The sequence below is a fragment of the Harpia harpyja genome, chromosome 13, assembly GCF_026419915.1.
Source record: "Harpia harpyja isolate bHarHar1 chromosome 13, bHarHar1 primary haplotype, whole genome shotgun sequence".
NCBI classification, from domain to species: domain Eukaryota; kingdom Metazoa; phylum Chordata; class Aves; order Accipitriformes; family Accipitridae; genus Harpia; species Harpia harpyja.
This window is the reverse complement of record NC_068952.1, coordinates 12222882-12242142: the sequence shown is the minus strand read 5'-3', so window position 1 is coordinate 12242142 and position 19261 is coordinate 12222882. Positions and strand designations below refer to the sequence as shown.

General features: G+C 38.3%; 1 protein-coding gene across 2 annotated transcripts in view; it reads right to left on the bottom strand.

The window, feature by feature from the left end:
• Positions 1–1512: 1512 nt before the first annotated feature.
• Positions 1513–19261, bottom strand: part of LPGAT1 (lysophosphatidylglycerol acyltransferase 1) — a 68027-nt gene continuing 50278 nt past the window's right edge. For both annotated transcript variants that reach the window (XM_052805418.1, XM_052805419.1), the window contains 2 exons: positions 11707–11813; positions 1513–7392 (listed from right to left, as the gene is read on the bottom strand). In XM_052805418.1, coding sequence (XP_052661378.1) covers positions 7241–7392; positions 11707–11813 — 259 coding nt within the window. In that variant the 3' untranslated portion in view covers positions 1513–7240. The remainder of the gene's footprint in view (positions 7393–11706; positions 11814–19261) is intronic.

Below are 19261 nucleotides of genomic sequence, written 5' to 3'. Positions count from 1 at the left end.
CCTGATAGACATCTATTCCTTGTGGCTAGATGACCTTCCTTTTGCTTACTGTCAAATACACCCTTTACTAAGTGATTGGGACTACTCCGTGACTTGTCTTCATAAATAACAAATTGGTAGAACAAAGAAATTGCATTTTATTTCATATGGTTTATGAAAATATTGTACATTGTTGAACAGACCTGCAGAATTATACTAGTCAACTAGCAAATGGAAAATTTTCTCTTCAAAGGCAATTTAGTATAAATTCACCTTTTATAGTTTTTCTCCTTCAGATTCTCAAGCGAGATTACAAAACCTCAACTATATTCTGTCATACAATAATCAGCCACATTTGCCATCTCATCAAGTTTAGTCTTGTAGTTTTGTTTAGCAAAGCCATTGTTGCTTTTTCCCAAAGCCACGCTGATGGGCCTTACTAAGATTAGTGTATTATTCACTCATTGCATAGACCTAGAGTTTGATCTTGTTCATCACTGTTACAATGTCCACTTTTTTGGAACTTTCCCAATTTTCCAAGGTAAACTTAAAAATCTGTACATCACAATCCAGTGAGCTCCTTGCCATCTTTAGTGCTCATAGATCAACTATCCATTCTTGTCAGCCTTTAATACTTGCGCAATAATGTAATTTACAACAAATTCTACAATTTTTTTTTTTTTTTAAACTAAAAATATAAGCAGCCTTTATTCAGCTGCCCCAGATGCTAGCACTAGCTGCTCTTAATTTCCTGATGTATCACTTCTCCAACCTCACGGAGAAGTCTTAATCAAACCAACTGGCTAACTTGGTACAAAACCAGATTGATACTAGAAAGGACAACCGACCAAAGAGGCCTCTTCCTTATTCCACAGAGAACCTAAGGACATATGGGAAATTTAAGTACAAATGGATTCTGGCTATATAAAGATACTAACAATAAAGCCTGGTTTTTTTTTTGTTTTTTGTTTTTTTAGAAGGAGGAGATACTGCATGTCAAAAGTAGAGAAAAGGTCCCTACAGCACACAACATGTCTGACCATCTCAGGCGCCCATTTTTACTCACGCTTCAGATTCCCGGTCCATTGTGAGCCCCATTCTTACAGCCCTGTCCATTACTCTGCAACTTCTTTTAAAAGAAGCTGCCCATTTACAATCAGCTAGAAAGCGATGTACTCTCTCTGCATCCCCGATGGGCTAAGCATGCTATTTTATAGTATATTTGAAGCTCATAGCAGCTCTCAGAGGCAGGGGGAGGAAGGAGAGAAACACCCGGCACTGGAACCTCACTGCAGCAATTCCCCTGTGCCCTGAGCTAACCTGCAGCAAGCCTTTCAGTACATTTCACAGGCTGATATTTTTTTTTTTTTAATCAAGAAGAGATGTTTCTCTGTAAACTGGAGTGAGAACACATGACATTGACATACCTTTTTTATTTACTGCCTCAGCTGAAATTAGTGATATTTAAAGATGCAGAGCATCCTTTCAGAAAACCTGCAACAGTTACCAGAAGAGTAAAAATACAAGATAGAGTCCTGAGAGATAAAAATTTATTTATATCTGATCAGCATGTCATGATATGGTCACAACTCATATAGCTGACATTCTCATAGCCAAAAGAGGGATGTTTTTTCTTTTTAAAAATACATTTTTCTTTCCAGCAGGAAGGATTTTTTAAAACAAACATTTCATACTAGGCAGGAATTAAAAACAATGGCTTTTTCAGTATGACAACCAGCTGGTAAGCACTGGATCCCCCACCAGTGTTTCAATATTCAGATTTCAAGTTTTCCCTCCCACTCGCTCCCTCCCCCTCCCCGATTCCCCCCACCCCTCACAGAAAAACACCACACAGAAAAACAAGACAAAATCCAGGAGGGAAACAAAGAGGTAGACGTAACTACAACCATGGCGCTGTTTTGGAAATTGTGCAAGATGTCTTACTATGCTCCAAGGAGTTCCTTTTTTCTTTGCTATATGCTGCAATATTCTGCACCAGCAGTTAACACGAAAGGTGACACAGAGCTAAGAGCTATTGTTAGCAAGAGATGCCAGGGCCACAGAACGAACAGTGCTGTTCCACTCGATATTGCTGTGCCTAGCTGAAGTTGTTTAAAAACAGACCACTCTGTTAAAAAAATATAGGTATCTACAAAGTGATTACAGCCTTGCTTGCAAAAAGGTTGGATTCACCTCCTTCTAGGATGGTGGCAATCCAGGGCTGATGGGGCCCCAGGTTCTGCTCTTTGCGGGCCCTCAACTCTCAGAAGCTTTAAGAGGACTCATTGCTACGCAGTGACCTCCGGAGAAACTCTGCAGCCTGTGCACCGGCACAGTTTCCAGCAGTGCTGGAGTGAGGGAGGGCTGCCAAAGCTGCTTTCCCCCGTCCTTACTGCTCCACTCCTCCCCTTACCACTACTGGCATAGAAACATTTGTCTCTGTCTCCTTCTTGATGAGAGCTCTAATAACCAATGTTATCTATCACAAATTAACACTGCTGCTGTATAGTGAACCAAAGTGTTATTTTGCTATTTGTTGTGTTTATGGCAAGCACAATAGAGACTGTGTATCTATTAGATAAAAGCACAATAAATACACCCAAAGAAAATAATCTCATCTATTAAGGATTAGAAGCACATGAAATAATCTTGAAAAAAATCAACTTTATTTTTGCCACACAAAAAAAAAAATAATGGGAAAAGACACCTAATAATCTCTGTAGAGAAATGCTTCTTCTCGTATCTGTCTACATTTCTGAAAGACATCTTGGCTGCTGGAAAGATTTGATAAAAAATCCAATGAAATAAATTCAGTAAAATAATTCCAAACACGAGCAGCCCTTTGCAAAAATCATCGAGAGTCTCTACAGGCTTCTGCATCCATTTTATCATACAAAACAAAAATGCAGGTAGCACAGGAGGGAAGGAGAAAATTTGAGGTGAGAATAACTGGTATCAAGAAAACTAATTTTTATCATACAAAATGCACACCATCGTAGAGTAATTTTAAGGAACTAACTCACTTTAGTAGGACAGTTGTTCAGTGAATAATTACTCCATTATCCAATGATAAAATAAAAGGTTTAACTTTAAAATGCATAGAATCCTTTAAAAGATGTCTTTTGTATCACAGCCAGGTAGTCTATAGTTTTTAGAGAAAAAATAAAGCTGCTCAGAAGTGTTCATAATGTATGCAGACATTTTAAACCAGAGTACGGTTTCAATTTTGCTCTTCCAATTGTTCTGTTTTTTAAAAAAGTGTAAAAACTATCAAATATGCAATTTTGCAAAATAACCCTTTATTTCATATGGCTCCATTATTTCCAAACAATACAGTACCCCAGATGTATAATTATTTTGTGTGATTGTATCAGATCACCACAAAATCTCCAGCTGACTATCAAGAGAGTGCACCCAACCCCAGTCTCATGATTTGGAAAACCCAGTTTTAAGTACCTTTGGTCCCAAAAATTTTACATCAAGGCAAAGTGGAGCAGTTGAATTCTGTCACACACAGTGATCGGTATCTGTATTATCTTGTACAAACAGGTGAAAAAAGTTAACAGCACTTTATGGCAGTGTCAGACAAAAAAAAGTTACATCATTTGCAAAACAAGTGAATAATGAACAGTACCACAGTGATCATTGTATTTTTACTGCAATTAGATGCATCTGATTTTTGATGCTGGGGGCGGAGGAGGGAGAAGGAAGCTTTTAATTTTCCAGTGAGCAAGGTAAATTGAAATCTTGCTTTTCAAAATATGGTGAGAGCAACTTAAAAAAAATCCCTCCTGCAAGAGACAGTGTTGTTGCAATACTTGATAGAACCGTACGTAGACTACAAGAGAACCTGGAAGGAAGGCACACTCACCAAAGGGCGCTGAAGAAAACACCGCTCATTGTGAATGGGCAGATACTCTTCACGTAATGGGATTCGAAGAGCAGTAATGCCAAAACATTAGGACTTACACCATTTCAATTGTAACAACTTGTTTATGAACAATTAAATATAGAAACGTACAGGTGTTTTCTGTGCAACCCTGGCGGAGAACCATCTTTATTCGCAATACACTTCAATTGCTATGTTCTCATTTCTGTGTGCAACAGCTTTCAGTTAGCGTTTTTTCTGTGAATTTTTCATTCTTTATCACTTTATACATTCTTCCATTCTATTTTCCCTAATATAAATTCAAAATTATATTAATTAACCATTTTGTGATCAACTGCATGGTTCATTAACATCATTTTCTATCAAATGCATTTTGAACTCTTCAGAAGAGGAAGCCCATGGATGGCGCAGCAAAATGCCCGCTACATCTGTAACACTAGCCAACTGCCAGAAGGTAGAACCGAACTGCAACTGACAGGAGCTTACATTTTACAAACTAGCCTGCTAAGCTCCAGTCTTGACCAGCACCGTATTTTTAGCACAGAATTTCCTATATGTCGTATCCATTTTATATTTTTCCCTTAATGGAAAAACTTCTTTTATCCAATTTATTCTCTTTCATGAAGCAGCATCCAAGTTCATGCTGGGAGGGTACTTCAGAGTTCCTTCACAATGGTTTCATTCCACTGTCACCTACAGCAATGCGGCCATAAGAAGACACAAAGTCAGGCTCTTTTCACATCTTCCAGTGCAGGTAGGAAAGAAGCCCAAGACCTAATACTATTTACTCACCCTACCAAAACAACAATCAGTGCTTGAAAACAAACGTCTCACGATAGTAAGAACTACAGAGGAACAAACTGAAAATGAACAGGACCAGATAAATCAAATGATTATCTGAAACATTATTGCGCATTACTAATTTCTTTAGGCAGCATGTGAACACTCGTTATTGACCGCAATCCACTGGAAAAAAAATATACTGCATTTGAAAAAACAATATGCTCTTACACGGAGTTCACGGGGTCTATAAAGAACAATCTCCTGATGTGAGTTACTGCTGTGCAATCTGCTTATATAAACTTCCCTTTTTATATGACTCCAGTCTGTCCTAGCTCAAAATAAAACCAGCTGTACTATGGGCATCTCTGCAATTCTGATCAAACTACCTGGTGGAGGACAGAAATAAGTAGCTTGCCATCTGCATTTTGCAGTTTTGAGAGTCCGTTTACACTCATGTGCAGCAGACATAACCACTTACATGGCAATGGTGCCGGGCTGCCCCAACACCTTCCTGTAAAATGGTAGATTAAATACATTCATTCCATCAGCTGTACTTCAGCAAGAGCAACAGGAAAAAAAATACTCCCAAGACTGCCTCCCTTTCAGGGCATACCTCTTTTTAAATGGATTTTACGTTACACCAGAATTCAGGTGTGTGACTGGCTGTAAAGAGATGGGATTTAGAAACAGTATCTTACCTAAACCATGAAGCTGGAGGCAAACACTGTCCTTTGCCTCCCAGCTCTAGTGGTTCTTTTAAGTCAATGAGGGGCCTCACAGTTAGGAGAGCTTACTATGGTGTAGCATTTTGCAACCATCCCCCACTGAGCTATCTTAGGATAAAAACTACTGCTTTTGGGGGGATAGAGGTGGCATATTTGACTAGGTATTTTTCCATTACGTCAGGGAAATTGGCATTGCCACATATTTTGGTATGCTCTTAGCTCCTCCCCCAAAGGGAACACTAGCTAGGTTTTGTATTCTGCACACCACTCACTGTGATTCATGTAGCAGGAGAGGGAGAGAGAAGGGGGATCAATATTGCTAACTGAGAGCCGAAACTACTGAGGGCTTACTTGGTTCTCAGTAAAATTACTCTCTAAAAGGCAGTATGCCAACATCTGAAGTTCTGGCTATCCTGCTTGTATTTAGAGAGATTAGTTTTATTTTAGGAACAGCTCTCTCAAATCTGTGTATAATCACATAAACACAATGCCAACTAGACCTGCCAGAACTAAGACCATGCATCATCGACAGCCTTTCAAAAGTATCTTAAGTTACACATCTGAAAGTGTCTTCTGTTGCAGTTTGCCTTTAAATTCAACTCACCCCTCTTTGAGTAAGATTTCAGCACAGTGGTGAGCTAATTAATACTGCCCTCCATGTAGTTATTCGGAGTATTTACCATACTTTATTTTTTGCAGTAGTATGTTCCTACAGATTTATGATAGCAATTATACCTATTTTTTCTTTTTAAGAAACTAGTTTTTCTTCTATTATTCCTTAGCAAAACATTAAGATGGTTGGCATTGAATTATTTAAACTCTCCCACAAGTATATTTAGCGCAGTTGCAACTAGTGGGGAGAAAAAGGCCTCTATAAACCACTCAAAGGTCACCTTGGTTGGACTGCAGTATACAAAATACAAAGGTGACTAAAAATCACCAGCAGCACCAGCAGACCTTCAGAAACAGCTAGAATTGCTCTGGCTTCCAATGCGTGACAGATAAAGCTTTCCCCTATTCCCTAAGTTTTATGTCTTTCCTTCACTGTATTTTCACCTTTAAAAGTGCATTTTGAAAACTGATAGTGATCATTGAGATGCATTCTGAACAAAAAGGGAAAATTAACCACGTGACTTTATATTTTCCAAGTTTCCTCATAATACGAGATACTGGCAGCACACAGAATTCGGAGAGCTGATGGTAAGACCACAGCAGGGATGGGCTGATTCATCAAATGTGGATAGCTTTTAATCACACTATGATGCTGCAATGCTTTTTTGAGGACTGATTCCTCACAAGACACACCTGACACTGGATCTTATTTGGGTCTTGGTTTTAGATCAATGTGTCTAATACAACAACTGCTGACTGCGTAGCTGCAAAGATACTGCCACCAGCTCTGTCGAGTATCTTTGACTCCAGAACAATGAATTGCAATAAAGTACAAGTTGTGCAGATGAGGAATCTCTACCACACCAATGCTGTACAGACTACTGAAGAGACAAGTTGCTGAATTTTCTGAGCTCTAACTACAATGCCAAGAAATACTTGTGGCAACAGAGCTTTCTTGTCACAGACATTCTTCTACGGTGGTTGTACAATTGCACCTTTTGTCCAAATGCTGAATTTGCTTAAGGGTGGGTGAGAGTATACATTTTTAAAAATACAGACAATTCTTAAAATACATCATCAGGTCACTATGTTACTGATCTTCACTTTCAGTGGAGTTAAAATTTCCCCAAAGAGAGGTATGAGTCCGTCCAGTATTTTCCTTTACTCTTGAATATTCACATTTGCACATACAACATGATACTCATTTGCAAGAGCCTGGATTCCCATTGTGTCCTCAGGTCCCATTCCACTTTTAAAATAGGCAATGATAAAAATACTGAAGGATGCAGTACCACATACCGCCTGACAAAAATGCAAGTGATTGTATGCCAACTAGCCACAGGTTACTGAGGGTCATCTCCCGAGAAATAGCTTTTGTTTGACCCTGTGGTGGAGGAAAAGCTCCTAAAACAGAAAAGAAAACACATTTAATGCTTCTGCAGCAGGAACGATAGCCTTAATGCATGATTCTTTACCATCACTGTTTCTCCGAGCAACAGTGCCCACAAACGATTCATTGGTTAGTTCTGTATTATGCTGTTAAACTTCCAAAAGATTCTCCGGCATTAGCAGTTATCTTCAAGAAAATAAAAAAACCCCAAACCTCTTATCTTAATTATTAAGAACAATCTTCATTTCATTTGGACATAAACTTTAAGCATAAACTTCAAAGCATTCCTTAAAAGCAGCTATCCTCATTGTATTCAACCTTTGCAGGGAGATCCGACTGCCAACTAAGTTTTCTGTGTTATTTTTGAACATTTATTAACATCTGTATGATCAAATTGAATGGATTCCATATTAGATTTTACAGCTGCTTGGTAATGATTTTGTATACTGTGAAGAAGCAACACATATATACATTCTTCAAGGTTCCTCTTGGAAATATAAATATACACACACATGCTTGTTTTTTAAACAACAGTTTCCACATGTTGTTTGAACATTCATTGGCCAGTCAGTCATATAGATTAAGTAAACATTGTAATTTGCCATGAAGTTTTCCAGAAAGATTTTACTGAAATGCCTGTTTAGATGAGAAAGACTGGCAGGAGATACAGCTGACAATTAAAAAATTCATTTTCCCCCTATTTTGACTTTTTTTTGACTTGAAAAACTAAATTAAATGTGTCTGAATACATCAGAGCTTTATAATCATAAACAAATTGTTTGCATATAGTTACATCAGCAAATTAAATAATTTGTGTTACATTTTACTGAGATGCAGAAAACCTAGATGATATGAACCAGTTTTGTTGTTGTTAATCCTGAACAGTGGATATAAAAACTCTAAATAGCAGAGAAGATGATGTATTTGCTGCAGCATTATGGAGTCCCAACTACTCATAGAAGAACAAGAGATGAATGATACAAAGAGTAAAGATACAGCAGTGTCAATTTTTAATCTTGGAAACCACACTATTTGGGCAATTAGATACCATCAGCAACTTATCTCTATGCTTTGCATTTGCAATCACTGGAGGAATTGCAATCAAGCATTTAAGACAAAGCTTTTCTTCCTGTATGAATGCTCTTAAATTAAAAAAAAAAAGTGTCTAAAAGAAACCCCTTGATAAGTCCCATCCTCCTCTCACCGATATGTATTTTCACACATGGGCAGATTTGCCACACCATTTATTCCCCAATAATTCTCACTGCTAAGCTTCTATTTGTCCACTTTACGCTACATTTGCTCTTCCATGGCCCATTTGTTTTTCTGTACCAACACTGACCTTTGGTTTAAATAACTCTCCTTCTTCCTTGGTACAGACAGCAACTGTCTCTTCCCCCTCTCCCAAGCCAACATGTATCTTACAGAGAAAACGATCCTTCATTTTCCTAGCTGAGACAAGCCAAGCACTTTTAGTTGTCCTTCACAGAAATGACTCCTCCTTCCCCTTAATCATCTTAGCATCTATTATCTGTCCCTCTTCCTGGTTCACTTCCTATTTCTTGAACGGGGATGACGGACCTGTATGCAGAATTTCCAGATCAGGTTTCAGATTTGGTACAATGAAGAGTATTTATGTGGCACTGGTGAAAACCCTCTCACGTTGCCCTGTATGACACTGCTCACTTTTTTAGTTACACCACACCAGTTGGCTTATGATCAGAGTGAATGAGGAGCATGATGACTTCAGTATACAATTACTCATTTCCAACTGATAAGCTCCTAGTTTATAGTTTGTTTTTTTTTAATTAGTCTCCAAGTGCTTGTTTTTTTTTAATTAGTCTCCAAGTGCTTTTGTCCTGCTAAATGTAATCTCATTTGTGTGACTGCAGTGTTCAAGGTTATCCTGCTGAAGACTTCAGAGAAATCACAAACTTGCCAATACAAGCTTTCCACTAGCTGCTAACATAGAAGTCTTTGTGTTGCTTATACCTACAGATATTAACTGTAAACTGTTTTAATTTTATAAATGAAATGTGTAAAATGAACCTGTAAGAAAGGATGGGATAGTTTCATATTCAATTTTAGGCAGATACTTTTTTGTTTAATTTTAAGGGGTCTAATATTACAGGTTTTCCCCAGATCAGTTAAAGTTCTTAACCCTTAGGAATACAGCAAAAAGGAAAAAGGTGGTTTAGGCTTTTTTTCTTCCTCTTCCCCCCCCCAAATATGCCAAATGAACGTACTCCTACTGATGATATTGTCAATGCAAACTTTTACAAGTTTCACGTAGCATTAAATGTTACTCCACCTTTATGAAGTAAGCTTTAGGAACCAAGACAAATTCCTAAGCAGTGTGTATTTAAATAAATAAATAATAATAATAAAAAAATCAAAATGCTGAAACAGCTAAGTCTTAAGAACACACCAACTTGAGACAATGTAACACATCAATACAAAGCTAGCTCTTGAGCAGCTTCAGGGATTCCCCTCACATGAGGCCTCCAGGGGGTTTCCAAAAACCCTAACAGTACTTCTGCAGTAAGCCAACAAAAGCAATGCAAGCACGTTCTCAACTGGCATAAATGGTAGTAACTTTGAATTATGCTAATTTATGCCTAATAAGGTCCTATGTCATAGCGTTTACATTTAAAACATGTCTTATTAATTCGTACTGATTACATTGGCAAATTATAACCCATTATCCTATTTTGGAAGCACATTTCAATGAATAAATCTGATTATATTCACTATACTCTCTGAAATTCTGGTCTAGTTAGATTTTTTGGGTATGACTTATTTTAATGGTATTTGTGAAATAATGTCTCGATAACATGAATTCTTTACCTCCTATTGACTACACTTGTAGTTTTAAACAGATTCACTAAGTTATTTGTCTAATAAAGTCCAATATATGCATTTGGATGCAATTTATATAGCAGGGTCTGACTTTTGCCATCAATGATGGCTGAGTGACAGCAGTATTTCATAAAACAAAATACAACGTGGCATTGTTAAAGAATTCTATTTCTCTTTTTAAGCACTACAATTGATAAATTAAGCACTCAAAATCAAATTAAAGCAGCCTTTGCAATAAATCATCTAATAGAAGTAGTGTCTTTGTTTAACATAGTCACTCTGGAATATTAAACTTAGTTGATTGGAGAGACTGAGTATTTTCCCCCACTAAACAACTGTGATACTTGCTAATGAAAAGATTATTTTTCTTCAGAGACAAGTTGCATTATTTCATCTGGAGTCTTCCTACTCAGTCTATGTTTGATAAACTTCCTTTCCTGTACATCAAAATAAAACTCTGTTTTTTTCCTTTCGATTTTCTTTTTTATTATGATGAATTCCTCTGCTTTGTATTCTGAACAGACACCCCCCCCATCACTCTCCCCACCCCTGCTGGAGGGCTGATGACATACTTCAGTATCAACTGGATAGAAAACAAGAGCCTTGAGGAAACACTTCTCCAGCTATAGTTTCAAAGTATTTACCTGACATTTTAAATCACATTTGCCAGTATCCCTTCAGTAACGTTATTAATGCCCTAAGTTTATTTAGATTCCTCTGATCCATTAACACTGAAAGTATATCATGATAGAAGTGATCCTCAGTACCCCACAGCAAGGAGGCCAGTACTGACAGCACAGGGCTGCACATCAAGACTCCAGAGACTTTATGCTATGTAATTCTTACAGATCCTTCCACTCATAGCATCTTTGTTTAGCTTAACAGGAAACAGAAGAGGACTATGGTTTTGGATTAGACCTGCAGACTACTTGTACTGTTAGAGAAAAACTGATCTAAGTGCCAGAGGAACATGCTAAACAGCCACACTAAGCAGATAAAATAACCTGCCTCCCATAAGAGTCTTATTTAATCCCTTTCAGTCAAGAACTTGCGCTCATTTTAAACCCTGAAGGTTTTCTATCCCTTCCAAACTTAATATAAGCTCTGAATACTTTTACTATGCATGTAAATGTTCACTACCTCTTTGCGTCTTGCTTAATTATTCCACTCAATGAAATCCCATGGCAGCAAGTTTCACAGCTGAACTATATGTTATTGCAGAAAAAAAGAGGATTTCCTTAGATCCGTTTTGAATGTGCCAGCTTCCAAACACTACCCTGTTCTAATGTTACCTGGATAATTCACCTGTCCTAGATAATTTTTTATCATACTTTTTTGCCACATAAAAAGTAGTAATTACATCTACTGTATCTGTGTGAAGAATGTATACGTATTCTTAAACCATTTTGAGATCCTTGTAAGAAAAGACATTAACAAAGCACAATTCTCTTTGCTAGATACCATCCTACCTGTTTCATAGAAATGTGTCAGGAGATCCTCCTTTTCAATAAATCGTTGGTATAGCCAGTGTGTAAGAGCTTCAGGCTCTGCAGGTACATCTTTAACTGGAAAAATCCTACCAAAGAAACAAACGTAAATTAAACCTCGGAAATTCATTCTGTATGTGAAGAACAAAACTCTTCCCTTCTGCCCCAGCTCACCCCAAAACACAGAGAACAAAAGTTGGGTATAAATCTAACTGCATGGTTCATTCTCTCTCCGATTCACAGATCCCATAGGTATTAAGGATACAAAACTGGAACATTCCAGGTTACCAGCCAGATGCACACAGAAGACATAGGCATTATTAGCTTCTATCAAATGCTGTACTACAGCATTTGATCAAAGCTACTAAGTTGCTGTTTTTTTTTTTAACTAGAATACCACCATACTATATTACTATCCTTAAAAATAATACAAACCAAGAAGCAATAAAATTCATGCACTGAAATGGCAAGAAATAAAAGACTGAGAAGGTTCATCCACAGTTTTGAAGAAACAGTTCTTCAACAGGCAGAAGCCACGTGATGACATCACTAAGTACGAATAGCTCTTCTGTATCCCAGAAAACGCGTCCTCTGTGCTTTTCAAAGGATGCCAGCATCTTTGTCTGAAATTTCTAAGGCAGGTTTTACACTGAAAACTGACCATGTAACTAAGCGTACTCAAATATTGCTGCTCTGTTTTAAAGACCCCAATGGAAGAATAACCAATGTTTTGGTAGTTCTACACTGAATACTAGGTCTACTTAGAAATTCAGATATCCAGGGCAGAATTCACTGAGATACATACATACATACAGAAATCCCTGAATAACCCACTGGATATCCCTCACTGGATTTTTTTCAAAATAGAATGTCAAGTCTTACAGGAATTGTGAAATCTCCTCAGTAGACCCTAAGTGCCTTTTGATATATACAAGAACTTATATATCCACTATGTTTCACTGTGAGGCCAGTGCAGAAGAGACTTGTGTATCAGGCTAGCCTGAAAAATGCATACGCTGAAATGCAAGACCTTTAATGTATGTTTCTCTTCAAGTGAGCTCCCATTTACCCTGTCATCTATGCCATGCTTCTGTTTTCGTTAGTGGATTTTTCATTTAATTTCATTTTCAACACAGTCTTGACTGATTATACTGAAAAGAATTTGAAATAACACCACAGTCATGTGGGCAGTATCTGAACAGATATGGGAACGTCAGACTACAGAAATAAGACGCTTCTGCAGAATGCTATTGTTGCTGTTACTGTTTTCAACATCTTCACTTACTTTGTTGCCAAGTAATTTGTACCTCCTCCTTTCAGTTTGATGCACGGAAAAATAAGCTGTAAGTGGAGGAGAAAAGCAGCAAAGCATTGCTCTAATGAGCAAATTAAAAATAATGGTGCTTCGGTACAGAGAGATAACTTCAATATAGGGAGATGAACACTTTTATTTACCAACTATGGCATCAACATGAACTCAGATATTTCTGTAGCCTTTGTAGCAACTCTACCTACATCTTTCTCACACTGCGGCATTCTTTGTGCTCCAGTAAAGCCAGTCTTGGTAACCAGAAATTAGCAACTGTTATGTCAGGTAAAATACAGTTTGAAGAAAAGTCTTTGGCCAAAGACAAACGTTATGAAATAGCTGGTGGTCCAGTAAATAGCTCAAGTCCTGAGCGTGCATATTAACAACAAAGACAGATAATAAAGAACTGTTTTATTTTATTTTATGTACAGGCAAGTAAAAAACACCCCCACAGAGAGAGGGCCATTTTTGTTAAGGGTATAACACTAAGACTCTCTGTCCCCAAACACAACTGAGCTGCCAAGCACTATTTTTACTCTCTTCTGCCTATCTGCTGTGAAGAGATAAAAAGACTCGGCAACCGAATATTGCGTTTCACCGTATATTTTTGAAGGACAGATGCTTGCTTATGCAAGTTTGAAGATGGTTCAGAACTAACAGAATGCGCGTGTGGGCTCAGGACAATAGTCTAGGGTTACCTGGCTTCATACACAGTTTCCGTTGTAAGCTGCAGATATTCTTCACCTCCACCTTCACTTCTCAGTTACCTAACGGGTAACAACTCTACAGCTCAATAACCTAGTTAAGCCTGGTATTTTTCCAAGATTGTACCTTCTAGTCTGAAAACATTATCACAAGATCTTACAAGATACTCATTAGAAACAATTTATGAGCTGGAACTTTAGTGGAGTAGCAGTGTAGTGTAAGCAATACCACTATTGTGAGAGACTAATGGAACGCAGCACACCACTTTCTGGCTTGAATCCATCCAGGCTCTTGTATGAACCAATACAGTATCAGAATACTTAAATCTCTGGATATAAACTCCGCTTCTTAAAAAGTTTAAGAAGCGATCACCGTTACAACCAGTTTGAATGATTATTAATGTAGAGTGGAAAACAACTGATTTTCCAAAAATGCTACACTGGCTGTCACAATTTAGCAATGCTAAGTGCTTGTATATCTAGAAGCATTTTCAAACATATTTTTAGATTATCCAGAGTTATTTTTACAAGTGGAATATTCTTACTACTGACCGAGCTAAATTAGAGATGATATGTTAAAAAAAATCCTTAAACTCTGGAAACAACCCCTTCCTGTACTAGATAAGGTGAAGCTAAACCCCCCTGTATTTATACTAAACATACTGCCAATATCATCGTTCTCTGCCCGTCAGATGGCTCAGTTGGCGTCTGTGTTTTAAAAGAACACCGTCTTTAAGGAGACTGGGTTCAGGAAAGGTAACTGAGAAAGTCTACTGTTACGAAACGCTCTACACAGATGATCCAAAACAACAGTGGAAAGCCATTGCTCTGACTGGAGCAGGGTCATCCTCGACCATTGGCTACAAGGTCTGCCAAGTCTAGTGTTAAAAGATGCAGGAAATAGTTTCTTCTTTTCAATGAGATATGTAAACAGTTGTCAATGTAGTCACAGCATGAGCATCATCTCGGCTCTACTCCACCTTTGGGTATCCAGCATCAGCAACGTCACTAAAAGCGAACAGTTTGCTGATGTCCTCAGGAAAATAAAACATTATCACCACATAGAACCGTCCTGACAAGGAACAAGGTCAATGTGTAATATCTGAAGCTTCTGGATTCTCTTGGGCACTTGAATCTTTCTAGCTTTTAGACAAAACTAACCTCACATTGCATGAAAATAAAAGTGTCTTTGTTCTTGGTGTGGCAAACAATGAATTTAATAGCACTGAGATAACTTGACCAGAAAATTCAAGTGGAAAGGAAATACCTCCTTTCATTTCTCATCAAGGGAACAGCTGCTTTGCTATCATAAGGGGAAGTGGGGAAGGGGCTAAACTTCAGTAAAAGCTGTGCCACCAGGGGCTGCACCCTGAGAAGTTAAAAGTGGTGGTGGAATTAAAGATGTACTCCAATGGGAGTCTGCAAAGCTGTCTCAGTAATGAAGCATTATCTTCTAGCTGGAGGTTACCTATCTGCAGCTGCAAGGTGACAACGGCTGTGGGACACTACACGTAGCTGACCGAGGGACGGCAACTTTCTTAAACCACTACACAAATGTGTATCTATGTCCCAAACCAGAATTTATTAGCATAAATGACAGTCCAGGAAAGAAAAAAAAAAGTTCTTTATTATCCCCTACTCTTTCTAAATCATAATACTCTTTGCTGTTTCAGTGACTCTTTAAATAAACTCAGCATGATGGCTTGTTGGTAGACCTCAGGCATGACCAAACGTAAGTTACTTGCGTAAAAAAAAATGTATTAAAATATATTGCCAAACTGGATGCCCTTCACCAACATTTCTGCAAAACTCATTCAGCAACCACAATGTATTCCATCTTATAGCTGAGTCTAGTTTATTTCAGTAAATCTGTATCAATGTGGACACAAAAAAAGAACTTTCTCAGTAGCTGAAAGCTTGTTTCAACAGCAGCACAGTAAAAAAACCGGTATGAGAAAGAAAGGTGACATAGTACTCATCCGCATTACAACACAACAACAGCTGAGTTAGCTGGAAATAGCATGGTACTTTCATGCAGCATAAATGCAACTATCCTCTGCAGCAGAGGCGACTCTGGCTGGCTCTGACTTCAGGGCCTCTACACCACAATCACTATCACACAGCGCAAATGCCGGATATGGTCATAGAAGGGCATGACCCAGCGGGAAGCTAACGCAAAAAACCCAATCCCACGCCATTCTTGATTGAGGGGAAGCTAAGCATCAAACAAACTTCATACCCAGGGTTTTTCCAATTTTTAACTCTTGTGTTTTGACAACAGAACTGCAGTACACGTGAAATCTTAATATTAGAGAAACTTGGACATCAGCTGAGAAACACCAAGCCAGTGATACTAAGAAAGTGACTGGTCTAAGAAAAGAAATAATCCCAAAACTCAATTCACTGTGGGGAAATGGTGGGAGCTGCGAATAGTAGCCAGTATACGGTCTTGATACAGAGACACGAAACCATTCAGCTTATTTCTGCTGAGCGTAACTGCAGCGAATCTGGATTTATGATCAATGTACATCACAAAATGACCCAAGCATAAAGCTAAACCATTCTGAGAAGAGGAAACAAACCTTTCCAACAGACTCATTAAAAGGCAAGTCTCATAGTGATGCCTCTAGTTAGAGATGCCTTGCACCTTCCAGGCTTTTTTTTTGGTGCTTACTGCTTTAACAGATGGGTTGAAATTTCCCCCCAAAATCCCAGTGCTGTTTGACTTGGAAGAAGTTAATTAGATATTTTCCTTGAGTATTATCTTTCAGGGAGCAAACCCAGTTTTTCAGCACTTCCCAATGTCCCAAAAAGACAAGTCTGTCAATGTAAAAAAATTATTCACTAGTTAGAAGGTTAAGTTCTCATACCTTTGTGTTTTGAAGAACCTGAAACTTGGTAATTGTCCTTTTTTCTAGGGGTTTCTTTTGACATCCTGAGGAAAATCAGGGCACAACTTAGCCTAATTATGAACTTCTGAAAAACATGTCATTTGTACTGAAAACTGAAGGTTGAAAAGCAAGGTTCAACTCATTATCAAAATTGAGCTTTGAAACAAAAAAAGATTACTGGATTAAACTGATCCTTCTCTGCCATTTCCATCAGGTAGAAAAGAATCTAAAAATGCAAACATAAGGCTGCTTGCTGTGTCCTCTACACTCCTCTGTTACTCCCAAAGTAGGATGAAAAAGAAATAATCCTGCATTAAAAGGACAGGCTATTAGAAAATACTAGATCTGAAAGATCGTAAGGCAGAAAGAGACCGGTTGTGACCAAGGGGAACAGCAGAAAGGACTGGCTGAGCGACCAGAACAAAAGAGGCTCTGCAGTCTCCTCTGCTCCAGTTCGAGTAGCACAGAAAACGTTGCTTTTTTCCCCACTGCTGTCAAACATCAATTCCTCACTCCAGACTACTCTAAAAGGGAAAAAAGCATGTTTAAATCCCAATTCTCCTTTCATACAGTAGAGATGGCACCTGGGCAAAACTATTCTTTACCTTTTCCAAAGGGGCACTTTTTTTTTTAATTTTTTTTTTTGCTATAACTCATTTAAAAGAAATGATAGATGAGAAACTAGTGCGCTAGAGCACACAGACTCATGCAGAACTTTCTCTCTCCTCAGTTATTTAAAAATTACCCTTAGATTTGATTTCAAATGTAATCTCCCAATTTGGAATCTCCAATTCCAAATTACAAACAACGAGCAAAATTGTATTGCACTAAATGAAGGAAAATGTGGGGGAATAACAACAATCCAGACATACTCGATATATGTTTCATGAAAATTTCAGAGGACATCTATGTCAAACGCAGAAAACCAGAAACACCTCTGACATTTTCCACCTTTGGAAGACATTTTTCACATTTCCATCTTTTTAAAGATGGAATCCACTTTACCTTTGGGTTTTCCTTTGCTAACTGAGTTTGTTTCAAAGAGTTAAAGAAAAACACCAACTTTACAAGGGACGTCTCAGGGCTCAACACAGCACAGGCCTTTTCAAACCTCAGTCACTGATTTAATCCTTGCCTACACTGTTAAGGACAAAGAGTAGTTAATACCCAATTGTTATCAAAATTAAGAATTATTGAAGAACCACCTTGAATTTGTGACCTGCAGAATAAGCGCCGGCCTTCCCAGCAACAACCCCGGATACTCTAATGGCTCTGTTACAGCAATGTTTTGGTCTCCACGTGGAAGATGAACTTGAAGTAGTAGTTTAGGTTTCCTGGTCAAGCGGTACAGCTACACAGGTCTGGTATATCACCCTCCGCCCCACAGCTTGACCAGCTCTCCGGGAGCAACACTGCACAGAAACCTCCCAGGACAGTTTTCAGCACATTAAAAGGTAGCTCTGCGTTTCCAAACGGAAGTGCCAGGGATGAGAGGAAGGAGGTTGACATGGCAAGGATCAGCTAGCTGGTCACAAAGTACAGCTGTTTTAGCATGCACTGTTTAACCAGCATAAAGGGTTTTGGTGTTTTTTCCAGAACTGCTCCTGATTAAGATCTGATACAGAAACAGGCTTGAGACATCACCGTATTTTCAGACAAGTGAGGACACCACCTAGGAGGCACACATGCAAAGCTCCTGAGAGACAGTTTTCTACTGACCATACCTATAATTTCAAAAACAAGCTCTAAGAAATTGATGTCAGCCCACTGGGCTTCAATCATCTGGCTTCCCAATCCTGGACAAAGTTCAATAAAGTGATAGCAGAGCTGAAAGGTTTTCTATAACACCAGAAACCCTCCGGGAAAGAATGGTTGTTCCCTACTCTTCCTTGTCTGCCACCTCTAGTTTTCCAAGCACATACTCCATCTTCACAGGTTCTCAGTGGTACCAACAACTCTGTTCAAATCATCAATACATGATTTAAAGTTGTCAAAACCCTGAAGGTGCCCATCATGTTATAGCATTCTGCTAAAAAAATAACCCCTAATGAGTAAAGTCAGGTGATCTAGGAAAAATAAAACAAAAATCAGTTGCTGTAATGCCCTGAAGGGAAATTTCTGTATAAGCAATAGAAAAGGATGATGCAACATGAGTAAATTCATGTACACATGCTGTTCAGTCGCTCTCTGCTAATCCTGCCACGGATAAATATACCCTTTACATAAAACAGAAAAATATTTTTAAAGCCACACAAAAATATCTAAAAATAAATTTTATTGTCAAAAACACTGAAGGTGAAAATTGACTGTATTCATTCCAAACTACAGCTCTAATTGCAGATTCAATAAAAGGTCTTAGCATATCACAGCTAGATGACACACTAAATCTGGAAAAAGGGATATAAAAGCAATGTGACTTTTTTGGTATATTATTATTCTGGGTAGTCATCCTCAAGCACAGTTGCACATTGTGTCAAGGAAAATTGTGTAAGTCTAAGTATAAGCAGGTTAAAAATGGTATTAGACAATTTCACGAAGCCCAGGTCCATCAGCACCTACCCAAAGAGCAATCCAGATGCGACGCCTGCTCAGAACATGTTAACAGCCACTGCGTGTTTATGCGCAGAGGGAAG